The 25,188-nt window shown below is 39.0% G+C and overlaps 1 protein-coding gene across 4 annotated transcripts in view; it reads left to right on the top strand.

Moving 5' to 3' along the window:
- The window catches only part of SYNPR (synaptoporin), a 300,916-nt gene that overhangs the window by 246,936 nt on the left and 28,792 nt on the right, over positions 1–25,188 (top strand). For all 4 annotated transcript variants that reach the window (XM_019728362.3, XM_074313228.2, XM_019728363.3 and 1 more), the window contains one exon: positions 4,625–4,823. In XM_019728362.3, coding sequence (XP_019583921.3) covers positions 4,625–4,823 — 199 coding nt within the window. The remainder of the gene's footprint in view (positions 1–4,624; positions 4,824–25,188) is intronic.

The following is a 25,188-nucleotide window of genomic DNA, read 5'->3' on the forward strand; positions in this document are numbered from 1 at the left end:
AGAAATAGTATCTACGTAAGTAAGTTGTTATGAACGCTAAGTGAGAAACAGTCGGCAAAGAACCTAGCTCAAAGCCTGGAGGTTGAAAAATGTGGATGGTTGTTCTCATAAGTATTTTTATTAATTAAAAAAACACACACCAATGTGCTTAATATTTTTCCAGGCCCTATAAACAGAACTGAAAACTGTGGGATGCCAAGCAGTCCCTTTAGCTTAATTGAAGCAGCAGTGAAAATGTTTAAAGGGCGTGTTTAAGCATTGGTAAAAAATAAAAAATAAAACAACTCTAACATGGAGGCTTTTCGTTGATCAACATAATGCAGTAAAACCCAACGACATTCAATTACCCCTTGATTGAGTCAGGCCAGCCAAGGAGGGAATTATACAATTGAAGTCAACAAATTGGATTTGTCCGTTTTGTAGGCTCAGCAATTTCTTCCTGACTAGTTCTGCACAAGATCAGAGGTGGCCCTGCTGGCCTCCAGCATCCATGAACTGACATGCTCTCGCTGCACAGAACAGTTTTGTCCTTGTTTAGGTTCTAAATGAACCTTAGACTCCACAGTTACTACAGCTGCTAAGCACACACTGACTATAAAATCTCTCTTTCCAAAATAAGACATATGTATTTATCCATATCTATGTAACTGTTGCTTAAAAGAAACTTTCTGTGAAATACATATACTGGGGTGCCAAAGAAATGTATACACATGACTTGTATTCAATTTTTGTTATTGGCATATATTGAGTATTACAATTTTAATACAGTTTTTCCTTTCTTAAAATGTGTATACACTTTTTTGGCATCCTCTGTGTGTGTGTGTGTGTGTGTGTGTGTGTGTGTGTATGTGTACATAAATATATTATATATATACATATATAATATATATGTATATTACTATATGTACATATAATAATATATGCCATTATACAGCATTCAAAATGTTCAGTGATATGAATTATTATGCTCAGACTATTTTGAACTGACAGGCTCTTTCTTTATCAATGATCCCTTCTTCCTTCCACATAACAGGCTGTAGCTTAGAGCTTCACTTCCATTTCCCCTCTTTCTCTTGATTTCACCCCAGTGTGGCTGGTGGTCCAAATTCCAAGCTATATCGTTTTAATAAGCACAGCAGATTTGTTAGTGATTTTTTTTGCCTTGTACAGATAAGCACAATTAACATTTACTGTAAATCAACACAATTAGTTAGCAACATGGAAAATGTTGATATTCAACTGATTGCTCAGAAAAAAACAGTTGTTTTATTCTCCCCCACCCCATGCTGCCCCCACCACACACAAAGACGCAGTCTGTATTGTGCATTTTAGCTGAGGCAGCTAGCGTGCTGGAAGCATGGCTGATTCTAAAATGCATCCCAGCCCCTGGAAAGCGAGTGTATACGTAACTGAGTAGTTGTGGCAGGTGACATGGCTCTGCCTGCTGTTTTTGTTTTACACGTTTTTTATTATAAGAAAATATTTCCATTGTTTGCCTTAAGATAAAAACCCGAATCTGTAACCTGGTCCACTGGACCCCACAGTGGGGACTCCTCGCTACTTCTGCATCTCATCCTACTTCCATCCCCTTTCCTGCGATATTCCAGTTCCCAAGCCTTATTTCATCTCCTCCCACATGTTCTGCTCCTTGCCTATGTAGGACATTGGTACAAACGCTTTCCTACCTATTTTTTAACACCATTATTGAGATGTAATTCACATACTATACAATTCATTCATTTAAAATGTAAAATTCAATGGCTTTAATTATAATCATGGAGTCATGCTTCCATCAACACAGTCAATTCTAGGACATTTTCGTTACCCCAGAAGAAATCCTACAACACCTAGCCATCATCCCCAATTCTCCCATCCTCCCTACACCCAGCCCTAACCTACGTTTGTCTCCATAAATTGGCCTATTATGAACATTTCATATACATGGAATCATACAAAGTGTGGTCTTTTGTATGGCTTCTTTCACTTAGCATGAGGTTTTCAAGGTTCATTCATGTTGTAGCATGGGTCAGTACTTCATTCCTTCTTATTGACTGATAATATTCTATACTATGGATATACCACATTTCATTATCCATCATCAGTGGACAGATGTTTGGGTTCTTTCCACTTTTTAGCTATTACTAATAGTGCTGCTACTGTGAACATTCTCATGCAAGTTTTTATCCAGACAAATGTTATCATTTCTCTTGGGTATGTATCTAGAAATGGAATTACTGGGTCATATGATAACTCTGTATTTAACTATTTGAAAAACTGCCCGACTGTTTTCCAAAATAGCTGCACCATTTTAATTTCTACCAGCAATATTTAAAAGTTCCCATTTTTCCAACTGAAACTTATTATTCCAATCTTATTTTGTTATTCCAATTTAATCTCACTAACACTTGTTATTATAATCTTATAATCTTTTTGGTTATTGCCATCCTAATGGATGTGAGGTCACATTTTATTGTGCTTTCTTTCCCCCCAACTTTTGATCTGGAGAATTTCTACTCATTTTTCCAGTTACAACTTAAAACTCACGTCCAGAGGGAATTTTGCCTTGACCATTCTACCCCCAGACGCTAGTCAGGGCTCCCCGCTCAGAAAATCTATCTTTTCCCTCTAAACTTGAAGTTCAACATGGACAGGGACCATCCCATCTCATTTTTGTTTTCCTCTCCATCCCCAGCATCTAATTGTTGTATAAACTCCAGAGCTGCTTATTAAAAATTGTTGAATGAATCACATTACAAAATAATGAGAAAAAAGTGTACCTTATCTGAAAATCACCTGTATCAGAATAATTAACATGATGACTTTTTAAATGTATTTCATTGTTCAGCCTTCCCACAGACCCAATTATTGAGAAATATTTTAATATCTCTGCAAGGGCATAAAAGGAGTCCCACAATACAACCATGATGAATGTTTCTATTTTCCTGAATTTTATTGAAGCTGTACACCTTTCTGGTTGATAAGAAACAGGAGGAGGCTCAGTAACACGAGCAAAATCAAGTGGACTGTGTAGTTGTCTCTTAAGTCAAGCAACAAATAAAAAAAGAATAGGTTTCTGAGAAATAAGGAACACAGGGAGACTGGACTTTCCTGCTTTGGCTTTCAACTAGGCTACACCCCTAGAGATTTCGATTCAGCAGGTCTGGGACAAGGCCTGGAATATATACTGTTAACAAGGCCCCTAATAATCCTGATGCTAGCAGTCCATGGGCTCCACTTTGAGAAAACATTCATCCATCTTAACAATCTCATTGTTTAACAGAAACATGTTAATGCAGAAGTTAAAAAAATCAAGCTCTAGATTAAGACACAAATTTAATCCCAGGCCCAATTTACTAGCCATGTGGTTTAGGACAAATTACTTAATCGTTCTAACCTTCTATTTGCTATTATTATTATTTTATCCTTATATTATTTCTAAATTGTAAGAGAATGTATACAACAAATCTGTTTAAGGAGTTGAGTTTTGCTTAGTAAGATAAATACTTCCTAAGCATAAATTGGGAATTTATCAGGTTCATCAATGGCTTTATCATCGTTATTCATATAGATAATTTTCCTAGTGGTTCTTTATTGATATTGCTAAGCCTCATTTATGTCCATTTCCACATGCTTCCCTAAAACTCAAGGAACAATTTAGTCATTGCTGAAGAAGCAGAATTTTGGATCCTGTACTGAATTACTGTTCACCATCCAGTTCTCACCTGAGCTACCCTACTGGATAGAATGTATCTTCCTTCGGTGTCATTTATTGCCTCCCCACCCCGAATCTTATTTTTCCCTGTTAATATATTGAGCCTGGATGCTGTCCTGAAAAATTTAACTGTCTAAAATAGAAGTCCTAAAAGTTCAATCAAATTCCATCTACCACTCATGTTACAGATTCCAGAATGTTCATTAACTTATCCAAGTCCTATTAGTGAATGCCTAACAAGTGTCTGGACTTTGGAATACACAGAGAAGAAAATTAAGATCCCCACGGTCATGGAAGGGACAGAAGAAAACAAGTCATTAAATACGTTACCAGGATAGTGTGGCTGGTGATGAGTGCTGTGAATGACATTTACCAGGGTGATGTGTCCGAAATGTCTAAGGGAAAGGAGCCGTTTTAGATTAATGGACAGGAAAAGCCTATCCCAGGAGATGACTTGGAGCTCACACCCAAATGGCAAGAACCAGCCAGCCATGGGAGATATCAGGGAGCAGAGTGATTTGGGGAAAGGGAACAGTCAATGAGAAGACCCTAAGCCAGGACCACAACGTAGTACCTGGTGGGTCACGTTTAGGAGTTAGGTTTTGAGTCCAAGTTAAGATGAGAAACCACTGCAGAGTTTAACAGATCATTTCCAGTGCCTCTTCCCTTCCCTCCTCCCCTCTCTCTTCAGTGACAGCTATTGTGAAAGCCAAGGGAATGGTGTTTAACTGCAATATTTACTTCCACGTTTCCAGTTACAGTATCTGTAATTTCGTTAATGAACTTGTCACATAGGCATGCCATAAAACTCCCAAATCACTTCTCTCTTTGCTTTAGAACCTGTAGACATGTGGCATCTCGTTTTCTCTCCAGAACATTTTAAAGAGTGTCTCCTTAAATCTGGCACTTTAGGTTGCACCAGGTGACATTTGAGGTGCCTACCTGCGAGGGAAAGGAGCGGGAGAAGCTGGCACTGATTGGCGACTTCTCGTCTTCAGCAGAGTTCTTTGTCACCGTGGCCGTCTTTGCCTTCCTCTACTCCTTGGCTGCCACTGTCGTTTACATTTTCTTCCAGAACAAGTATCGGGAGAACAACAGGGGTCCACTCATTGTAAGTGCTTTGCTTTTTGTTTTTCCTTCCCCTTCTAATTTCTTTTTCCAATGCTTGAGGGGCTTTGGAGTTACCCAAGCCCGCAGGAGAGGTATTTTACAGAAAATCACATTCCTTTTCATCCAAATCTCTTAGATCTAAAACAGAAAGATGATTGCCTGTCATTCTTTTGTGCCCCTGTGTTGGAAAAGCATCACAAGACTTGCTAAAAACTCCTGTGAAATAAATAGTTGGAAATATCATGAGATCAAGGAAAGAGGAATGAGGTTTACTGCAGATTTATTTATAATTCCAGCATGATGGAGTTAGTCAACAATTTTTTTCACTGATTATTTAGACAGTGTGACTTGTGGTTATTTGAAATGTGTATTCTCTTAATATATGATAGACCGGGCATAGAACTGTTTAGTTTGAAAATGACCAATGGAGATCTTCATCTCTGAATCTCTCTCTCTCTCTCCCTCTCTCTCTCTCTCTCTCTCTCTCTCTCTCTCTCTCTCTCTCTCTCTCTCTCTCCGCCCCCCACCACCAATCCTCCCCTATTTGCTTCTTTCTTGTACAATTGTTGAAGAACTCATTTTGAAACGAATATAGTCCAGCATGGACTAACAGACACACACACACATTTAGAGGTACAGAATTCTCAGAGGGGTACATGGCCATGGATAATTTTGAGGAAATAAAATTTAAAATTGTCAACCTTTACATGTACATTTGTCTGAATTTTATCTTATAGAGAATGCCCTGCATTGAAAAATATCTTGTCTTCTCTCTTAATTACCTACTCTCATTACATAAAAGAAAAGCATCCTGCTTTTTTTACCCCAAATATTACTACACAGTACATTTCTAGGATGTAAAACCTTTGAGACAGTAAAGAAAGGATCATTTGAAGTACTGGTGTTGGTGTTGACTAAAATGAATGATTCTAATGCCTGAGTAATGTACTCTTTTGCATATAAGGAGGTTTCTATTTTTTTTCTTTCAATAAAAATGAAAGTTCTAATCTACTCATCAGCTGATAGATTATTAAAAAATAATTCTTGATGACAGACCACTAGGTGATCTGAGGCACATAACTCAGAAGGAATTCAAAGAAATTAATGACATTGCTGTAATAAAATTCCATTCATTCTCATCTACTCATTTATGTGCGCAAGCATTCTCAACACATCTATAAAATGAAAAATGGAAACAGAATTTATGCTGAATCATGTCCCATTCTATACATAAATAATATTTGTTCCCCAAAATATAAACTAATTGAAGTAAAAATATTCCCATACATTTCTAATAAAAATTTAACTTTTTAAATTTAAAATTATTTATGAAAATTTATAACACATTTATGTTGTTTCAGACAACAATGCATTCAAAATATTTGTAATGATTACCTGACCCAAAAGAAAATTTTGGTACTTAAAACATTAGGGCCACTGGTAAATAAAAAGTAATATAAGTTTATATAAATATTTTTGTGACAAAGAAATATAATCGAGTGATTGATAAAATGCCTTCCCATATAAAAAATATTATGTTGACTATAATTGTGTGAGGGAAGTGTAATGGAAATACGAGTTCTAGAGAACAGAGGAACATGTGAAATTTCCAACTCTTAAAGAGGAACTGTTCATTAATTTTTTTAAATTGATGATAGAGAATATCAAGTAACTATTCCATTAGATTCATTTTAAATGGATACAATGGGTATTTTTAAAATATCAATACTTACAATATGCCAGAAATTATATTCTTTGCAATGTTTTAGACGTAATAAAAAAAATTAGATGTCAACTTTATATAGGAGGAACAAAGTTTTTCAAATTTCTTTAAGGGAGTATGTGAGTAAAACATTTCTACAGATCTCTAACTTAATCTATATATTATAAAGACTTGAACCTTAAAATAAACACATTTTGAAGGGTAACTGGGAAAAATCCCTGTTTGTAGAACTTTGTGATCAAGTTTGAAGGGACCAGAAAAAAAATCAGTTTTGTAACACTTTAATATGTTATCCTGGAAAAAGAAGAGTGATGCAGCAGAACTTAAACCTTGGACAGGTTTCTTTCTTTTTTTTTTTTTTTTCTTTTTTTTTTTCTCAAATTTGAGCTAATAAATAGTCTAAACAGTTTTAAAATATCTTTAACAGAGTCACCTATCTTACTTGGGCTCGTCCCTCCCGTGTTGTCTAGAGGGACCCATAAAAGATATATGTAAAACCAACATGCATCCATTCCTGGGTACGTGCATCCATTCCTGGATACTCTCACAGAATTCTAAAGGTTGAGGAAATACCCCGACTTCCAGAGAGAAGAAGTTGACTCAGCTAGTTTACCCACAAAGTGAGAAAAGATCTATTTGTTATATAAAACTACATTCTATTCCTATGAAATAATCTCGTGCAGGCAAGCTGCTTCATCTCTGTGTAAACAGTCTTCTCCATCAAGCAGGATATAACGAAATCCTGAACTGTGTGCTACACTGGGTAGGTTTTGTTTTATTACATCATGGAAAAAAGAAAGGGGTCGGGGGGGGGGGAGATAATTCTAGTAATAAAAAAGGAAAGGCTCCTAGATGAAACTTCGGGGATATTAAAAAACTGATGTGCTCATTACTTAGCAGGTAAAAGTTAATTTAAAACTGAGCCTGAGTCCTAAGAGCCACAGAGGCAGAATGACGGTAGACGACCAGCACGATGCCATTGTAGCTGCAAATGGCAAACCTTCCCGATTCTAACCCTGCTATGATGAGGCCACGGTGGGGGACGAAGGGTGGGCTATTATACCACCTTTAATTATGAGTTAGCAGGTTAAAGCGAATCCACAGTGTAAGATCTCAAGACAGTGCTTCATACCTAAGAAAACTTTGAAAAACTAGAAAAGTATTTGTTCATATGTTAATAATAATTATACTTGTTTCAAACCAATCTTACTTATTCAGAAAGACAGTTGCTCATCATTACTTGGGCATCTCTTTTCTTGTTACCATCTATTCATTTTTGGTGTTGTTGCTTTGTTATTAACAAAACACCCATTTTTCCCTTCTCTCTTTAATTCAGGATTCTCCACGTCAAATAAACTTACTCTGAAACAAGAAAGTTACCATAATATGCTGACATGAACTAACTCAAGCAGTTTAAAGAAGTTGGGTATCCTAAGCTAGTTCACATCTAAAAGTTAGTTCTCATCTCACTCTGTAGTCATCTAGAACATGACATTGTACATCATGCATAAATAAGATCTGTGTGTAGGAAAGTGACGAAGATGTAATGGTATTGATGTAACAACAATAATATTAACTGGTATTGATTTCCCACTATGTGTTGATCTGTTTTAATTCTCACAACAACCCTAGCTTATGTTATTATTCACATTTATGGTTGAGGAAAGGGAGTCACGGGGAGGTTACCCCACTGCGCCAGGTCACAGAACCACCACGCGAGAGGGTCCAAAACCCTGATAGGCAATGTGCTCTGAAGTTAGGGGGATGGAGGTGGGCAAGACAAAGTGGTCTACATACCTGGACAGCTCCTATATTGTCTAACTCCGGATATAGAGAAACCAAGCCCTCCCTATAGTCCCTAGACTTTTCTTGGTATTTGCCATCACAGAGAGTTTTTGTATTTGCCTTCAAAATCGACTTGGAGTTATGGACGATGCTAGACTCTATGATACTAGAATAACTGGAAGGTTCCGTTTGTGCTGCCATTTATCTCTGTCGCGTGGGGAAGATGTCAATGATAGAAAACGAGCTGTAAATATGCCCCAGCCGATGTGTGTTATAAATTAGAAATGGTGAGGACTGATCGCTACACATTTGCAAGCAGTTGTGAGCAATTTCAGACAGACTGGGGCCAAGCTTATCAATGACTAGTTTTTAAAACATCTTTTTCCTACTGAATATGTTTGACAAGCATCCCTTTAAGTAAAAATGAGAATCTGAATGCCTTTAGAAGTAACATAATGTTAATGACGCTTAATGGCACACTAGGGAGAAAATGAAGCCAAATGAATCCGCCAGCCTCCGTGCATCGCTACCGCAAGTGCCTTCTTGTTGGGTGAATAAATACCAGTTCTCAGAAAGCAGAAAGACCACCTGAATGGTGCATGATTGTGGAATTGAAATGTCACATCTGGTTATATCATTTTGTCATGTTCCTTAGAGTACAGTTTTAAAGCCAATCTCCTGCCTAGATTTCTGTGAAAGGACGTTCTAAGCCGTTTTCAGATCTCATGTCAAATAGTGACACTGTGAAGCTTTACCTTTTTTTATATGAATGTAAAATAGGTTTTAAAAAAATACCTTACAGAGCTCACAGAATCCTCTGAGAATGAGTGTATAACAAACACCATCCCACATTTTGGTGAATCCTCGTCCAGATAGGTTTGGTTTAAAGTAACGACTCTAGGAGTTAAGGAGAATCAATATCAACCTTAAGAGTCTGTGGAAAAGAAAGGAACTGTGTTATTTAAACTCTGCTTTTCACATAAAGGATACCGGGTTGATGGAAGGTGTTTTATGGGACAAGAAATGTGTCCCCATTGCAGGCATGCAGCGGTGTTATGGCTCACATTTGTTTCATGCCCAGGGTATTCCAAATCTTTTCATATTTTCCATCCAACCTCAAAACAATCCTGGGGGAGGAGAGAAATTAGAACCAGGCCCATTCTACAGATTTAATTTAACTCCTCTTTACTGAGCACGAGGTGTTAAGAAATGAGGTCTTGAGAGATTAGAAACCTTGCCTGCGATCAGAGAAGTGAACGGCAGAACAAGAACTCAAACTCTTAGGCTAATGATCTGAAGGGCAGGAACTACACTCTGGAGTCCTGATTTTCATCTCCCTGTATGACCTATTATTTCACAGTTGGAAGCCCGTGACTTCACCCATAGAATGAAGCCAATAATAATGTACACTTCACAGGGCTGCTGAAAGGAAAAGAGGAGTTAATGCCCGCAAAAGGCTTTGCATGGGGAAAGGCACACAACCAGAGATAAATTAATGGAATTTAATTGTAACACCATTAAGTCATTAATTTTAATTATTCTCCTTCTCATTACGGGGTAGTACCTTGGCCCCAGCACCAATAAAGGGAAATTGCAGGCACCTTCCTTAATTGACTGCATTCCTCACAGTTGTACTTTCCTTCAGTCCCTCCATCCCAGGCATCTTCTGCTCGAGGTCCCTCAAGGATAGAGCTTGACTCAGGACTACTTTTATGATCACAGTTGTTAAGTTGAGCATCCAATTAACCTTTTTGGTCCTGGAACCCCACCCCATTATATGACTGGAAGGTGGATTTTTAACTCCCTGAACCAAAATAAAGCTCCTCATTTTCAAGTATGGTCTAAGATCATCACTAAGAGAGGAAAACAGGAGACAGGCACAGAGATAGATGCTCAAAGAATCAAATGCTAATTCCTAACTATCAACTCCATCTTTCCTTGGCTGTGATCAGAGATGGAAATCAGATTTTGCAGTCTCTGAGCTATTTGTAAATGGTGAAAAATCTCTTTCCTCTCTCCTTCCCTCTCCCTCTCTTCCCCTCCCCTCCCCTCTTCTCCTCTTCTCTCCTCTTTTCTCCCTTTTCTCCTCTCTCTCTTCTTTCTATCATCATGTCAATCTCACTTCGTACCTAAATGTATTTCATTTTAATAGGTAGTAAGTATCTTCCATAAGCCAAGTGATATGTAGATGGGGTGAATTCGAAGCATCCAGTCTGGTGAGGAAAATTATTTAATAATTATGACTCTCCTACAAATGACCTATGAGGAGTATGTAGATGGGCTTTGGTAACCTAGAGGAGGAAGCATGCCCTGTAGAAGCCAGAGCACCCCCTCCCCAGGTTCCAGTGGGAACACTAACACTAAAGACAATACTAACATTCCAGGGCATCTGATAGTTGGTGAGAGGATGAGAGCAGAAGGCTGTGTTTCAAGTTCTGTCCCAGGTGCAATGCATCTGATGCTAAAAATAAAAACATCATTTGAAGCCCCCAAAGTACATATCTTGTTAGTCATAGGCACGCCTGTCAGAATCTGACACTTTGGCTTGTGATGCGATGTGATGTGATGTGATGTGATGTGATGTGATGTGATGTGATGTGATGTGATGTGATGTGGTTTGTATGTGTGTGTTTCCATCTCTCCACTCTTTGAAACAAGAAGAGTTGACATTACAAAAGGGTATAGACCTAACCTTAAATGAACCCTTAGTCTAAACTACTATACATTTTGCATCAACAAGTACATTTTTCCAGAATTGGCACCACAGATGAAGGCAAATAAGTTCATCCAGTTAAAGTGTTCCAAGCACACCATCTACACATTTTTATCAGATTTTATATCCTCAGCCCTTTTCTAGCTTCTTTATGATTAGCAGATTTTTAATTACAATCTAAATAAGGGTTAATTCCCACTGTACTTGGTGCTATGGTTCCTCAATTAACTAGTTAAACAGAGAGAAGAGCTGTAGTCCAATAGCCTTAATAAAGGCAGTGAACTGCTTATGGGATTCGTGGGGTTCTCCAGGATCCCAGACCTCTTTTCATCCCATGTTGGAGCCTGTGCTTTTAGAAGGCTAGCAGACAATTTCCTTCTGAACTTCATTCGTTTCTGTCAGATTGTCTCTCACTCCAGAGAACTAACTCATCATTCAGTTAGAAAAATGAGGGCCGAGCAGAAACTTGGCAAAGCTCCACATGTGTCTTTCCTGCATGGTTCTTTTTTCATTTAAAGTACCGGTAAATGTGAAATGTGCCTACTCCATGGCCCAACACACCCAGAAGAAACCATGCTCCCTGTCTGAAATAGACCTGTGGTTCTCAACTGGTGAGGGCGACATTTGGCAATGTCTGGAGACACTTATGATTATCACTACTGGGCAAATATTGCTGGCATATAGTGGGTAGAGGCCAGGGGTGTGGCTAAGCCTTCCCCCAGTGAATGAGAACCCACCACAACAAAGAGTTATCCAGCCCAAAATGTCAACAGTGCTAGGGATGAGGAACCATGGCAACAACCAGCAGTTACTGAGTACCTACTGTGTTCCAGGCACTGCACAAGCACTTTCTACGTGTATGTCTTCCTTTAAATCCTTAAGCTAACCTTCTAGTTTCATATTTTAATTCCCATTCTTGAGAAGCAGAAAATGAGGCTGAAGAAGTTTAAGAAACTTGCTTCAAGGTACTTGCCCCAGAGGCAATTCATGTCTGTCTGAGCTGAGCTCAGATGTTGCTAGATCTTTCACTGAATTTTTTCACTTATGGGGAACTCTCTACCCCTCACTGTGCTTGTTTCTCTTGGTCTATGAACCTCACAGCTGACTCTTGGCTCCCCTTATGTCCCCTGTCTTCTTTGTTCCCTCTCTTAGCTATCCGCAACACACACACACACACACACACACACACACACACACACACACACACCCTAAACCTCTAGGTTTTGTAGCCTTTTCTCCAAAGCTCTGCTTTCTCATCTAGCTGACCTACTAGAGAGGAAAATGGTGCCAACCCCAATTTTTAAACCGATTTTACATGTTACCCCTGAAAGAACTCTTGTATTTTTCCAGAAGACTTCAAGAGCTTTAATATTGCTCCTAATTCTATCTCTAATTATGAAATTTGAGCCAATTTGAATGTCTTCAAGCAACTCAGGGAACTAGTTTAAACTCAGGGATACAAGTCATTTCAGTGAGACTCCCAAAATGGTATAAAGTTGGTAAGGAAGGGGGCAACAATATTCCCTTATTCAATTAATAGCTATCTACAATTAAAAACTTTTTTTCTTATATTGGTTTTTTCTTATAGTACCCTCAGACATTACTAGTTTTCAATTTTTGTCTTTCAGTCAAACAAAAGTTCATGTGGTGCTTCCTTTTTGATCCTAAGAGAAAGCTCTTCTTTGGATTCAAGAGTAATGACCATGGCTGCTTATGCCCCACTGGACCCAGGCTCTGCCCCAGGCACCAAAGACACACAGCAGAAGAAGACCTGGTTCCTGGCCTCAAGTTACCCCCTTTGTTCCTATTACTCTTGGGGCAAAAGCTGTCCCGGGGGAGACAGTAGGAGCCAGTGGTTAAAAATTCAGGCTCTGTACCCAGGCTGCATAGACCCACAGTACCACCATGTATCATCTGTGTGACTTTGGACAGCTTACAGAGGCTCTCTGTGCTTCCATTTTTTTCACCTGTGAAATAGAGCTAACAATGGTTCCTAACTTAAAAAGTTGTTGGTCAAATTAAATGAGTTATTACACCAAAAGTAGTTAAAACAACACCAGGTACACCGCAGGTGCTCATTAATTCGAGCCATTATTATCATCAGCCTGGTAGTATTATCTACCTTTGTGTCCATATCGTGCTTTTTATGTAGCTGGTGTTCATTTCAGTGAGCTGATTGGCTGAAAGATAAGTGGATAAGTACAAACTCCATTGACTTTCTCATCTTGAAAAATGCTTTGGAAGGCTTCTTGTTGTACTGTTAACATTAAACACACTTTTATTATTTTTTATTCTTTGAACCTTCAAATTCAGCATAAAAGCTGCTGTCATTACATGAAAATGCAATGAGCCCTACTGTGAGGTTTCCACTGTCCCCCATCACTCAGTTCCCTCCCTTCAGCTCTCCCACCCCCATCCTGGCACTCAGATCTTATCCTTGAGGGAAGGAGGGGAAAGAACACAGCTTCATTAAATTAATAAGGCTCCAGAAAACAGGAACTTGAAACCCTTATCAACTAACACATCTGAAAATAGCAGGAGAATGTGAAGAGCACAGTTGTGTAACAGGGAGAAACTTGGAAAATTTGGTTGTTTGGGGCATCCAACTGAGAAATTGGGTTCAGACATTCACCCTCCTTTTATCATTTTTTTGAAAGTGGTGAGATCTTCCCCACTCCACCCCCACATTGGCAAAAATAGATTACAGTTTGCTAAGTTTACGTCTTTGATTCCAGACCAAGCGGATTCAAACATGCAGCTCTGGATTCACTGGCACTCTCAATAGCTTAGGAGTGTCTTGCTCTAAGACCGTGGTCCATTAAACTTTCAAATAATTGGCACAGAGCCCAGAGCTTGGATTTTTTTCAGCCCTTTAGCCCTTTCTCCCAGCTGGGCACCTTCACTTCCATTGCTTATTAGAAGGACCCAAATCAAAGCCACAGAGCCAGACAAGAAAGTGCTTGAAAATTTGTCCTGGTAACATGGAGGAAGTGACTCTAAAACTGTCTTGGATACCTTGAGGGACATACCTATCTGAGACTTACAACTTTGAATCCACCTCTGAGTCGTTCTGAAATGTCTAGGAAACATCGAATTGATGCATATACTGTCTCCTGAAATTAACAGCTAAGCTGAATTGCCATGAGTTTTATTTGTAGACTACTGGCCCACTGGCAAATTGACTAGCCACATATATGGGCAGAAAAGCATGCAAATATTGACAACCTAGAAATTAAAAGAGAGAGAGAGAGAGAGAGAGAGAGAGAGAGAGAGAGGAAAAGAAAAGAAAAGAAAAGAAAAGAAAACATTACAATGGAAAAAGAACTTAGAAAACTTGTAGTTGAGGCTAGGGAAAAGAGGGCTTAAATATTATTCAGCTGTCACTCTTGAGCACTTTCCACAGGACAGATATTAAGATAGAAGTTATTTTATTTAATTCTCCAAACACCATTAAGGCAGGAATGACTGTGCCCATTTTGCAGATGTTGAATCAGATTTACAGAGATGAAGTAACTCATGCAGTGATACACAGTGAGTGAGCCTCCAGGGACACGCTCTTCAGCCTGGTGCTGTATCTCTACCTCATTCTTACCTGGAAGTAGAAAAATGAACATCCAAGAATATCCAAGCTGGAGCTTATAGTCAAGTCAGTAAGGCAAGACAAAGACATATCAGGATATAAAAGCACAACAGAAGTATATTTTATCAGGACCAGCGATAGCAACATTATGTAGGATTCAACAGGAAAGAGCATGTGTTATTCGCTTGAGGGGTCAAAGACAGTTTACAGAGTCCATGAGATTTGACAAAGAATGGAAACTAGCTGGATGAAAAGGAGGGCTTTTTGACTTGGGGAAGGTGTTAAACAAGAATGGGTGGAGAAATAATATAATAGCAGACCCTTTTTTGGCCCACCAGCTTCCTTCTGTGTGATGCGCAGACTTCTCCCACTCACACAGTACCGCTGGACACAATACCACGGCGCTTTACCCAGTACATAAGATTGTCCAGTGACTCAAGTCAGGCAATTAAAGTCTCCTCTGGAATTTATCTGTGGAGTGAAGTTTTTCCTCTGGAATTGCTTGGCTACAAAGATGTGAGTCTAGTTGATGGACGTATTGCCCAAGATGTGGGGCAAGATTTTGTGTAAAGAATAAAGTTGAGCAGAAATAAACAGAGCCTCAATATGAAGGAGAAATAAAAAGATAGAGATGTAGAGAGACTTAACAAAACACACACACACACACACACACATACACACACACACACACACAGCACCTGGATTTGGCCATACCTGAAGCCAGACACTCTAGGCTTTTCACTTATGTGAACTACCAACTTTCCCTTCGGGCTTGCTAGTTTGATTGGGGTTTCTAATACAGTGCTACCTCGGTTTTCAAACATAATCCGTTCTGGAAAACTGTTTGAGTTCTGAAACATTCAAAAACCAAGGCATGGTTTCCCCATAGAAAGTAATGCAAAATGGATTAATCTGTTCCAGACCTTTAAAATCAACCCCTAAAACTGCAAATTTAGCATGAATTTTACTATCTAATGATACCACAGATACATAAAATTTACGGCATTTATAAACTGAAATGTTCGTCAACAGAGACATTCGAAAACCGAGGTACCACTGTGCTTGCCAAGTGAAGTGACCTTTATACATAATTTCTACCCTCTCTATAAAAAAGTTGTAAGAACTCATATATCAAAAGATAATTATTAAGATTAAATAACAAATGTCTACTATGATTGTTAGGTGCTAAACACATAGTAGATGCTTAATAACAATTTATTTATTCATATTACCAAGAAAGAATAAGGTAGAATAACTCTGGTAATACTTTTATATTCGTTATTATTGAACTCTAGTTGTGTCCATTTTTAATGGCTGCATAATTTTCCATTATAGTGAGATAACATGAACTATTTCATGAATCTCTTATTGTTGGACTTTGAATTTTGCATGGCTTTGAATTTTTCTCATGAACAATGCTATGATCAGCCTTGCGCATCAATCTTGACACATATTTTAAATCACTTATTTAGGATAAAACTTGATTGTCTTCCTGATTTTTAAAGTGGAAGTTTCCATTTTTAAATCCATATAAAATATATCCCTAACAGATTAATTCTGATCTGAGTGAAAATGTTAAATTCCAACTTTTGATTCTACTCTAGTCCTTGCAATCTTGGGCTATTAGAGATCTCCCAGAAACAATCTACAATTTTTTCCCCAACAGGGAAAAAAAAATTTTTTTAAACTTATTTTAAGGAGGCTGCCACTGAAACATTTGCTTTGAAACTTGAGATACTAAGGGGACATCAAAAATTCAGTCAAGCCACGTTTAAGTATTCAGAAGCTCAGGCTTTAATTGCCAGTGAAAAATCCCCAAGATGGGCATTCATTTGCATGGCAGTGAAAGCACAGCCCCAGGGCTGAGCTCTGCATACCCCTAGATTTGGCAGTATCCTTTCTCACCGAGGCTCAGTAAATGAAGTTCAAGACCATTAACTGCTCCTCTAGCCACAAGCAAGCAGCAGAAGAAAACAAATATACAGAAATTCCATGTGATGATTTTTTTAAATAATGGAATGCTTTCTGTGTTTCATCCTGAGTGTCTCCAATGGCTGCAGTTCTGTATGTGGCAAACCAGCAGATGGTCAGGGAGCAACAAGATCGGTAGGAGTCTTCGTCCAGCCCTGCCTGCTGCAGTTGGCCTCCCAAGAGCTTCTGCATAAATCTGGTGGCTCCTTTCAAACACCAATTAAGCTATATCCCACAGCCTTCCTTAGTTGTTTCTTTTTCTTTCTCTCTCTTTTTTTTCTTTTTTTTTTGACTCGTTCTGTAAATTGTTGATTTAGGATTGAAAAAACCAAGACCAAACTACATGGGATTAATGTCCCCTATTAGAAGATCCAACTGCTTGGGTCCCCATTCTGGGCTTCATTAAATCCTCATGGCTTAAGGATTGGCAAAGTTATAGGGAACAGGGTGGGTGAAGGGCTGTGGAGAGAATTGATTCATATTCGGTCATATTTATGGAGATTGGATGAAGTGGTCTCCTACCTCCTGTCTTCCATTCTTCCAACCATCACTCCAAATACAGCTGTATTTATGCCATTGGCCATCTCTGGCTTATAGAAAAAAAGACTCACTGCTCACTCCAGCATTCAAGACCTTCCTAAACCATGACCCTTCATCTACTCTCCCGAGACATCTCAACCATTCCCTACTCCCCATGTTTTAGCCAAACTTACCATTCCCTAAACATGCTGCACACATTCGTATTTCTGCATAGTTATTGAGCACCTAAAACCTGGAAGGTCCTCCTGCCCTCCTCCATCTCAGCCTATCAAAATGTGATTCATCCTCAAAGACCCATCTGAAATGCTATCTATTCTGTGAAGTATTTCTTCACTGTCCATGTCCTTCTGAAGATACAAGAATCCTCTCCCCTCAAAACTTCATAGCTTTGTGTGGCAATCTTTGTGGAAAAAGCACTCCTGCCTTGTACTTTAGTTAGTTGTGGTTTTGTCTGATTCCACCACTAAATGTTAAATATCTGAAGGGCAAGGACTATTTCTAACATCAATATTAGACATGAAATCAGTATTAAAAGTGAAGTTAATGACCAAGCTGGTCATCAGGGATAGGATCTGTATAAGCATTCATTCAATACATATTTGTTGAGGTCCCACTGTGTGTCAGGAATTGTGGTTGGCACTAGCTGTACATAGCAATTGTATATTTCAAGAGAAACATAGGAACAGCTCCCCAGAATATGCACTATCTAGATCTGGCTCTATAGATATTGGAGGTATCCATTGCTATACTTTAAACAAGATTTCAAAAACCCAATAAACATCATTGTTATCAAGACAATGCCTCATCTCAGAAGACACTGAGCTTCAAAATGCTGGACCATAGTTCTTCTCACATACTACCAACAGCATGCATTCTATAATGTAGAGGGGAGTCTGCCCAACCAAAGGATCATAACGCATCTCTTTTATGCACTTTGTTCTGATTAATCATTTTGAAGAGGGAAATGGAATCAAACTATAATCCACACATCATCCCTTAGTCTGTTCCTCTGACAAAGTGAAATTTGACCTTAATTCATAACTTTCATTTAAAAGACATATTTATAATTGTGCTTCATCAAGGCAAATTCAAATTTATAAATTTCTTAAGCATCATTTCAGTCACTGGTTACTAATGTTTATCTGTGTTCTGGTTGTGATAAATTACACATTTGGTAAATGTGTAATAAGAAAACTAAAGAATTACTCTTGACTAAGAACCATCCTCTTCAAGACTCAACTATGAATTTCCCCCCAAGAGTAGAGAATTGGTAATATTTTGTTTTCAAACTTCAGATAATTTCCAAATGCTTATAAAAGAAGAGAAACCTCTTTTCTACTATGCCTAATAAAATAAAGCTAATTCAGCAAAACTTCATATTCTTTTTGCTATACGGTAATTTAGACTATATATGAATGGATTCCTGAGGTGAGTGGAAGACAAGTCAACTTCTTTCTCTAAAACAAACAAAATTTTCTGGGAAGAAAAAATATTTTCCTTGCTGGACCAGGTGACCCCACCCACATTGGTGATCCTGGGACAATGCCACATGCATATGTGTCGGTTTCCTTTGCTGGGAAGTGAGCTTCTGGAAAGTAGGACGTGTTTTTATTATTTCTGAAGAACCAGCACTAACTAGGACAGAGAAGAAATTCAGTAAGTGTTTATTAAAGGAATGAACTTCAAGCTCCAATTTGTGTGTATGTGGCTTATTAACTAGAATTCAGACTTTCAGTTTAAGCTAATCATACACATATTTGATGCTACCACATGTCCTGGGATCTCAAAACAAGTTGCACTTTTGGCTGTAATTCAACTCCAAATTTTTCCAGTTGATTCTTTCCCCCTTCTACTGATTGAATCAAATTGCTCTAACAGGCCTACATTTTCATCAAAATTCCACTTCATCTTATACTTTTTTTTTGTATGCCCTCTTAACTACCTCTTTTGCTGTGAGATGATTCAAACTCTCCTCTCCTGTCTTAAGCATTGTTCTTGCAACCAAGACTGATGCTTGCTGACTTTGAGTAGACATTATGGTAAGCATATTCACCTAAGCCTACGTTTCTCCGTCCTCTTGTGCCCTCTCATTTAATAGTTTATCTCTCCAAAACAGAAATACTTTCCTGCCCCCAAAGCTCTTGAATTAGGGGAAAAGGTCAGAAATTGAATGTTATCTCATCACTCTTGTTTGGAAATACAGAATTCTTATTGGTTTTTGAAAGTGGGAACTAGGAACCCATTTATCCCCATCCAAAATTGAACAGCTAAGTAGACGTGAAGGGATGGATTTAAATTAGAAAGGCTATATTAAATCAGCCCAAATCAAAGCTGATTTCACTCCAGGAACTGTATTCAAAAAAGATATAATTATAAAAACTTGATATTCTGCTGCCTTTATGCATATTCACTTTATGAACTTAGACCTTCGTAAGCCTCCCAGGACTGCTTCCTCATTTTTAGTAAGTATTGAGAATGAGGTACTTCCTGAAGGAATTAAATGAGGGTGAATTTTTTTTTATTTTTTTTTTAGACTTGGCAGAAACATTAAGACAAAGAAGTAGCTATTCTCCTGGTTTTTGTGTGCTTTGAGAATGCTATAAAATAAAACGAACCTCTGGGGAGTCAGCAAATACATTATGGTTTGGCAATTAGGGGACAACTAATCTATCCAGGAAGAATAATCTTATTATCAATTGCAACTTCTAAATAACATCAGTGGGTCTCTATGCAGTTGCTGGGGATACTTATCTTGGGAAAAGGAGGGGTTTCAGAAAATGCTCAGATTTGGTAATCCAAAGCTTGGGGCTGCCAGCTGGACCATGTTCCAGTTGATGAGCTGCCATAATGGTCACCACAAAACCAGCCAGGTGACGGGAGAGCTGGGAATGATTTAGCTCATGCCCATTTATTCTACGAGGCTGCCAACCTCAGAACTGTGCTCTGTGAGGTTTAATCACACTTTAGGAAGGATGCCGGGATGGTTGAAAGGCTGACTTTTGTATGCCATTTCCCAAACTCCCAAAATAAAAATTAATGCTGTGAACCCCTCAATTCCGCGAATCTCTAAGAACATAAAATTGCAGATAAAATCATAGTGAGTGCTGTGAGCAGCTTAGAAATCATCACTTTCTTCACTTTCCATCTTACCAATAAAAGCCCAGAGAAGTTGTCACTTGCCCAAAGTCACACAGCTTGTTCCAGAAAGCAGCATTATCACCCAGCACGTCCAAGTCCAGGAAGAAAGGCCAAGGAAATCAGGCTCATCTTGCCACCCTGCCGTCCCATTATTCCACGTCAGTCTGGTCCAGGGCAGAGGCTGTGTGAAAGGAGCATGTGGGTTGAGCTGTGACTTTTCCTGTCCTCATTTACATCAAAACAATAGCTGACCTAGGGACAGAATGCCTCCACCAAAGCTGAGATAGATTTAACTGTATTTTGCCAAGAACATTTACTTCCAAGGTACACTAGATTTCAAGCTCCCAGGTGGGTGCATCAGTTAGTGAAGCCGTTAGTTGAATGTCAGGACTATTTTTCTTTTTCCCTCTGAGAATCTGGGCTCTTTTCTTTCCCTGCTGTGGATGATGAAATGTAAAATATTTATGTGGCTTTATAATAACTATTCAGTGTTTAATGCACCTGATATTTGCCAAAGTGCTAGACAATCAGGGTTTATTAACAGGAAAATAACTGCTTGAAAATCTACACTGTGACATTTTGGGGGCAAATCCCTTTGGGGCTGAGTAGGGTGTTTCTGGGAACTATGTTGGGGCCAATGATTTTGAGTGAAATTCACTGGCCATATTCTGCCTACAGCCTCCTACGTAAACGTCCCCCTACTTTACTAGACTTTGTTCCAGGAATCCTAAAGTGTAGCGTGGCATTATGCACTCCATCCACTCATCAAACACTTACTAAGGATCAACTAAGAGTTGATGATGAAGAATTAACAAGATTCTTCCCAAATCTGGATAAGGGCTCCTCCCATGATGCTTTGTGTCTAGCCTCATCTAGAACTAGTGGTTCTCAATGGCAGGGGGTAGGGGGACAGTGTTAGGGTTGGATGTGAAATCTGGCAATGTGTGAAGACATTTTTGGTTGTCACTACTGGAGAGGGTACTACTGGCATCTAGTGGTAGAGGCCTGGGATGCTACTAAACATTCTAGGGTGCCTAGGACACTCTAGCACCACAAACAATGATCCAGTCCAAAATGTCAACAGTGCCGGGGTGGAGGAACCCTAATGTAAGTCTTATTTCTCTGGTTTATAATTATCTGGTTACATATCAGCCTACCTCACCATATTGAATGATCTTTGAGTGCAGAAACCATTGCTTATTTTTAACTGTAACCTGGCACCTAGCCAGCACATATAATGCAGAACTCAGTACTTACTGTTGAGTGAATTAATTGAGACAATATCCTGTCAGGGAGCCCGTGATTTCAGGGGCAGAGATAGGTAACAGGCAATTCAGGGATAAAAATGTGTCTGCTCTTCAAAGTACAGTAACGTAAGAGGCTATTTTTGGATGGCCTTATAATTTATCATCCAAATAGATACGCTGAAAATGAAAGTGAGCACTTTCAAATAATGAAGGCAGGGCCGCGGATGAAACGCTGCAACAAGCCTATCCTAAACAAATCAGGGCACATGTACATACGCCCTGGCTGTAGCCCATACATTACTAAACAACCACCATGAAGCAGGTGTAAATGCTTCATGGAATCCAACACCACACTCGTCAGCTAGGTTTTTAGACATATGGAAAATTTCGGGGGGAACGGTAGATGTTTACATGTACATGGCATATCACAATGTAAAAAGTTAATACAAATAAATAAATGAAACCTTGTAAGAGGTTTGTCCTTCATTGCAGACTTCCATTTCATGCCCCCTCTCTACTAAGTGCTCTGAGGCCAGCAAGTTTCTCTTCTGCTTCTTGACCCCCTCCCCCACCATCAGCCTCTCCAGCCATCCAGGTTTTCCTTCTTCCATGATCACCCGAGCTGCTCCCCTTTTTTATCACAGAGATGTAGCACTCTCTCAATTTGCATTTCCATACCCATTAACTTTGTTCAGTCACCCAGGGGTCCTCCTTGCATAAGAACCAGTTAGAGACTGTAACTAAAAAGAATCTTTCCCAGAAAAGCTTCTCACAGCTCCATGGGCTACAGGAGGGGTTTCTGCATTGCTGTGGTTGCAGACACAAAAGCAAGGTTAACTCTACCTTGGATTGTGGGGGAAGCTTTACAGAGGAAATAATATTCAAACAGACTGTCAGTTTACTCAAAGGAAATTTAATCATCAAGCCCATAGAGACACAACAAAAGGTTTGGGCGTCATGTTTTCTGGGTAGGTAAAATTATCTTCATTTAGCAACAAGCATTCTTTGTTGTGGGGTCAAAAAGATATGTAGAAACTTGCTAAAGAGTGAAGTAGAGCTCGTGAGTATGTTGCTACTTCTCTAAGCCTAGACTTTGACAGAAAGCGTTCAGGCTTCAAGTTAACTTTATTTTCCTTTTGTACTAAACTCTATTTCAATAAAACCCAATTGTTTGTAATCTTTAGCTCAGTTAGTATAAAAATAAATGTCTACTTCTTAATGATCCAAAGTGTCACGGTTTAATTAGGTCCAAATATTAGTGACAATAAAGTTACTATCTTTAATATTGGATAAAATAACTTCCTTTATTCTGTAGTCCCATCTGACACATTACTGCAGCAGAGAAATCCCCAAGTGAGGCTATAATATACCATCTCTTCCTAGACTGGGCTAAAAAGATCCTCCTTGACCCAAGATCAAGGGCATCTAGCACCCTTGTATAGATTTAGAGATTTCACGACTTGATATGTGAGTTTGATATCAAGTGGACCTTTCAGGATAAAATGTTGCTTGTATTTGATATACTCTCTTCCAGTTGGCTTTCTGGGAGTACATGAAACAAACACCAGATGGTAATTCGTATAAAGATAAGGGAAGTGGTGCTAATTTTAGAAAATTCTTGGCCACTTCCCTCACCCAAAGTTAGGAAGGGAATTCTCAGTTGCAATGACTTTCCAAGTTTCAAGAAGTAGTGTCTGATTTTCTTAAAACTGCCATCATTCTGCTTCACACTCTGTCAGGCCGGACCACAGTATTCCATACATAGAAAACATGTCATCTAAACCTTCTTCTAATCATTGATAAACATATTGATCAGCACAAAGGTCGGTCTCAGAAACCTGTGAACCATTGACAGTCAATTTTGATGTTCACTGTACCCCTAAATACCACCATTTTTAGCCACCTAAACTGGTTGAACCCATTTTTAATCTCTGGTCTAAACTGTCAGGTGGCAAATGCCACTGAAAAGGCTCACGGGTGTGGTTATGCCAAGGCTGGTAAATCTGGGCCTATTGGCACTTGGTAAAACAGATGGAGATGCAAATAGGATTTTCACACTCAGTTGTAAGGTAAACTGAACCAGGGCACAGCAGGTGGCTGGGTAAATGCAATGCTTTAGTACTGTTGGTGTGTTTGCATTTAAATCTTAGAGATGGAAATCTTCCTAATTGAATTCAACAAACAAACAGTTATTGAGATTTAGAGCTGTTTGATTCATTGTGCTTGGGCCAGAAGGAGGGAAAAGCAAATAGTTGTATAAGAAGAAAGAAAGAACAAGAAATTGAGTCCAACCGGCAAAATTGAGATTTTTTTTCTTCTTTTTTTGAGGAAGAAAAGGTCAAATGTAAGAACAAAGGTTGGGTTTCTATGGACAAATACAGCGGGAAGTTACTCCCAAAAGGAAAGAAAAAAATGGAGGAATAGACCAGATGGAAGAGGGCAGAGAGAGTGCATGTATGAGTGTGTATATGTGTGAGTGAGGGTAGATGTAAGTGTGTAAGTGAGGGTGTGAATGTGTGTGAGGGTAAGTGTAATTTAAAGGTGGGACTTAGGAGATGAGGCCACTAAAGGTGGGAGGAGCCTAATTGTGGAGCATAGATTTCTATTCTACAAAAGACCACTGACAAGACCCTCTCCTAAAAAAAAAAAAAAAAAAAAAAAAAAAAAAAAATTCCAAGGCAGGATGAATGCTAAGACACTTATTTATTTCACTGGAAGTTTTCAACTGGCGATGAATATTAGTGAATCTGTGTTTTAAAAATTTTATGTTAACAAATAATTGGCTGGTGATAGCACTGGAGGTCTGATTTGGCGACCTTTGCAATAGTCTAAATCAGAGAGTAGTAAGACTTGAAGCATAACACCAACTCTTCCACATGCTGACTCTCTGTGCCAGGCATGCAACCAAATGTTTTGCACACATTGTCTCTTGTAGAGCCCACAAAATCCTGTGAGCTAAGTATTTTTATACCCATTTCAAGTGAGGTCCAAGGTCAGTAGCATGGCTGGTGAATGACTTAGCAACACGTGAAACCAGATCTGTGTGACACAGAGCCTGGGCTGGTCACTGCCACCTTACGCATCCCGTAGGAAAGAACAAGGGTGGCGGAGGGAGGAGGAGTTTAAGAAGGTTCCCAAGTGTAACATGAGATTTTGTTTCAGCCAAGCTGAGCCCTGCAGGGGGAGGAGCAGGTTTAGAGAGAGAGAGACAAGGAGTTCCTTTCCAAACAAACTAGAGGCGTGTAGGACATCCACATGGGCACAGTAGCAAAGACATGATGTGTGGCTCTGAAGTTTAGATGAGGTCATGAGAGTGGACGAGAACGTGGAGAGAGAGGAAGAGTGAACATAGAAGTTATGACTTTATAAAACTCCCATGTATTAGGGATAAACAGGAAAAAGGCTCTCAAAGAGAACCCTGAAGAACTTGAGGTGAATAGTACTGACCATCAGAAGGTCTTCCATCTAAAAGATTTTGAAATGAATGAATGAGAGGTTTCCTTTAACCATCCCTAGCCAAAGAGAAGATTTAGAAATACTGTGGTGCTTCTTTTCATGTGTGTGATTTTAATGGGGTAAATAGCACCCGGAACTGTATCTTGATGAAATAACCATCCAAGAACTTCCTGAGTTCAGTGGGGCAGGTCCACCAAACCAGCAGGCTGAGCT

Source organism: Rhinolophus sinicus, chromosome 5 (genome assembly GCF_057876585.1).
Source record: "Rhinolophus sinicus isolate RSI-liver-muscle chromosome 5, RSI-T2T, whole genome shotgun sequence".
NCBI lineage: Eukaryota > Metazoa > Chordata > Mammalia > Chiroptera > Rhinolophidae > Rhinolophus > Rhinolophus sinicus.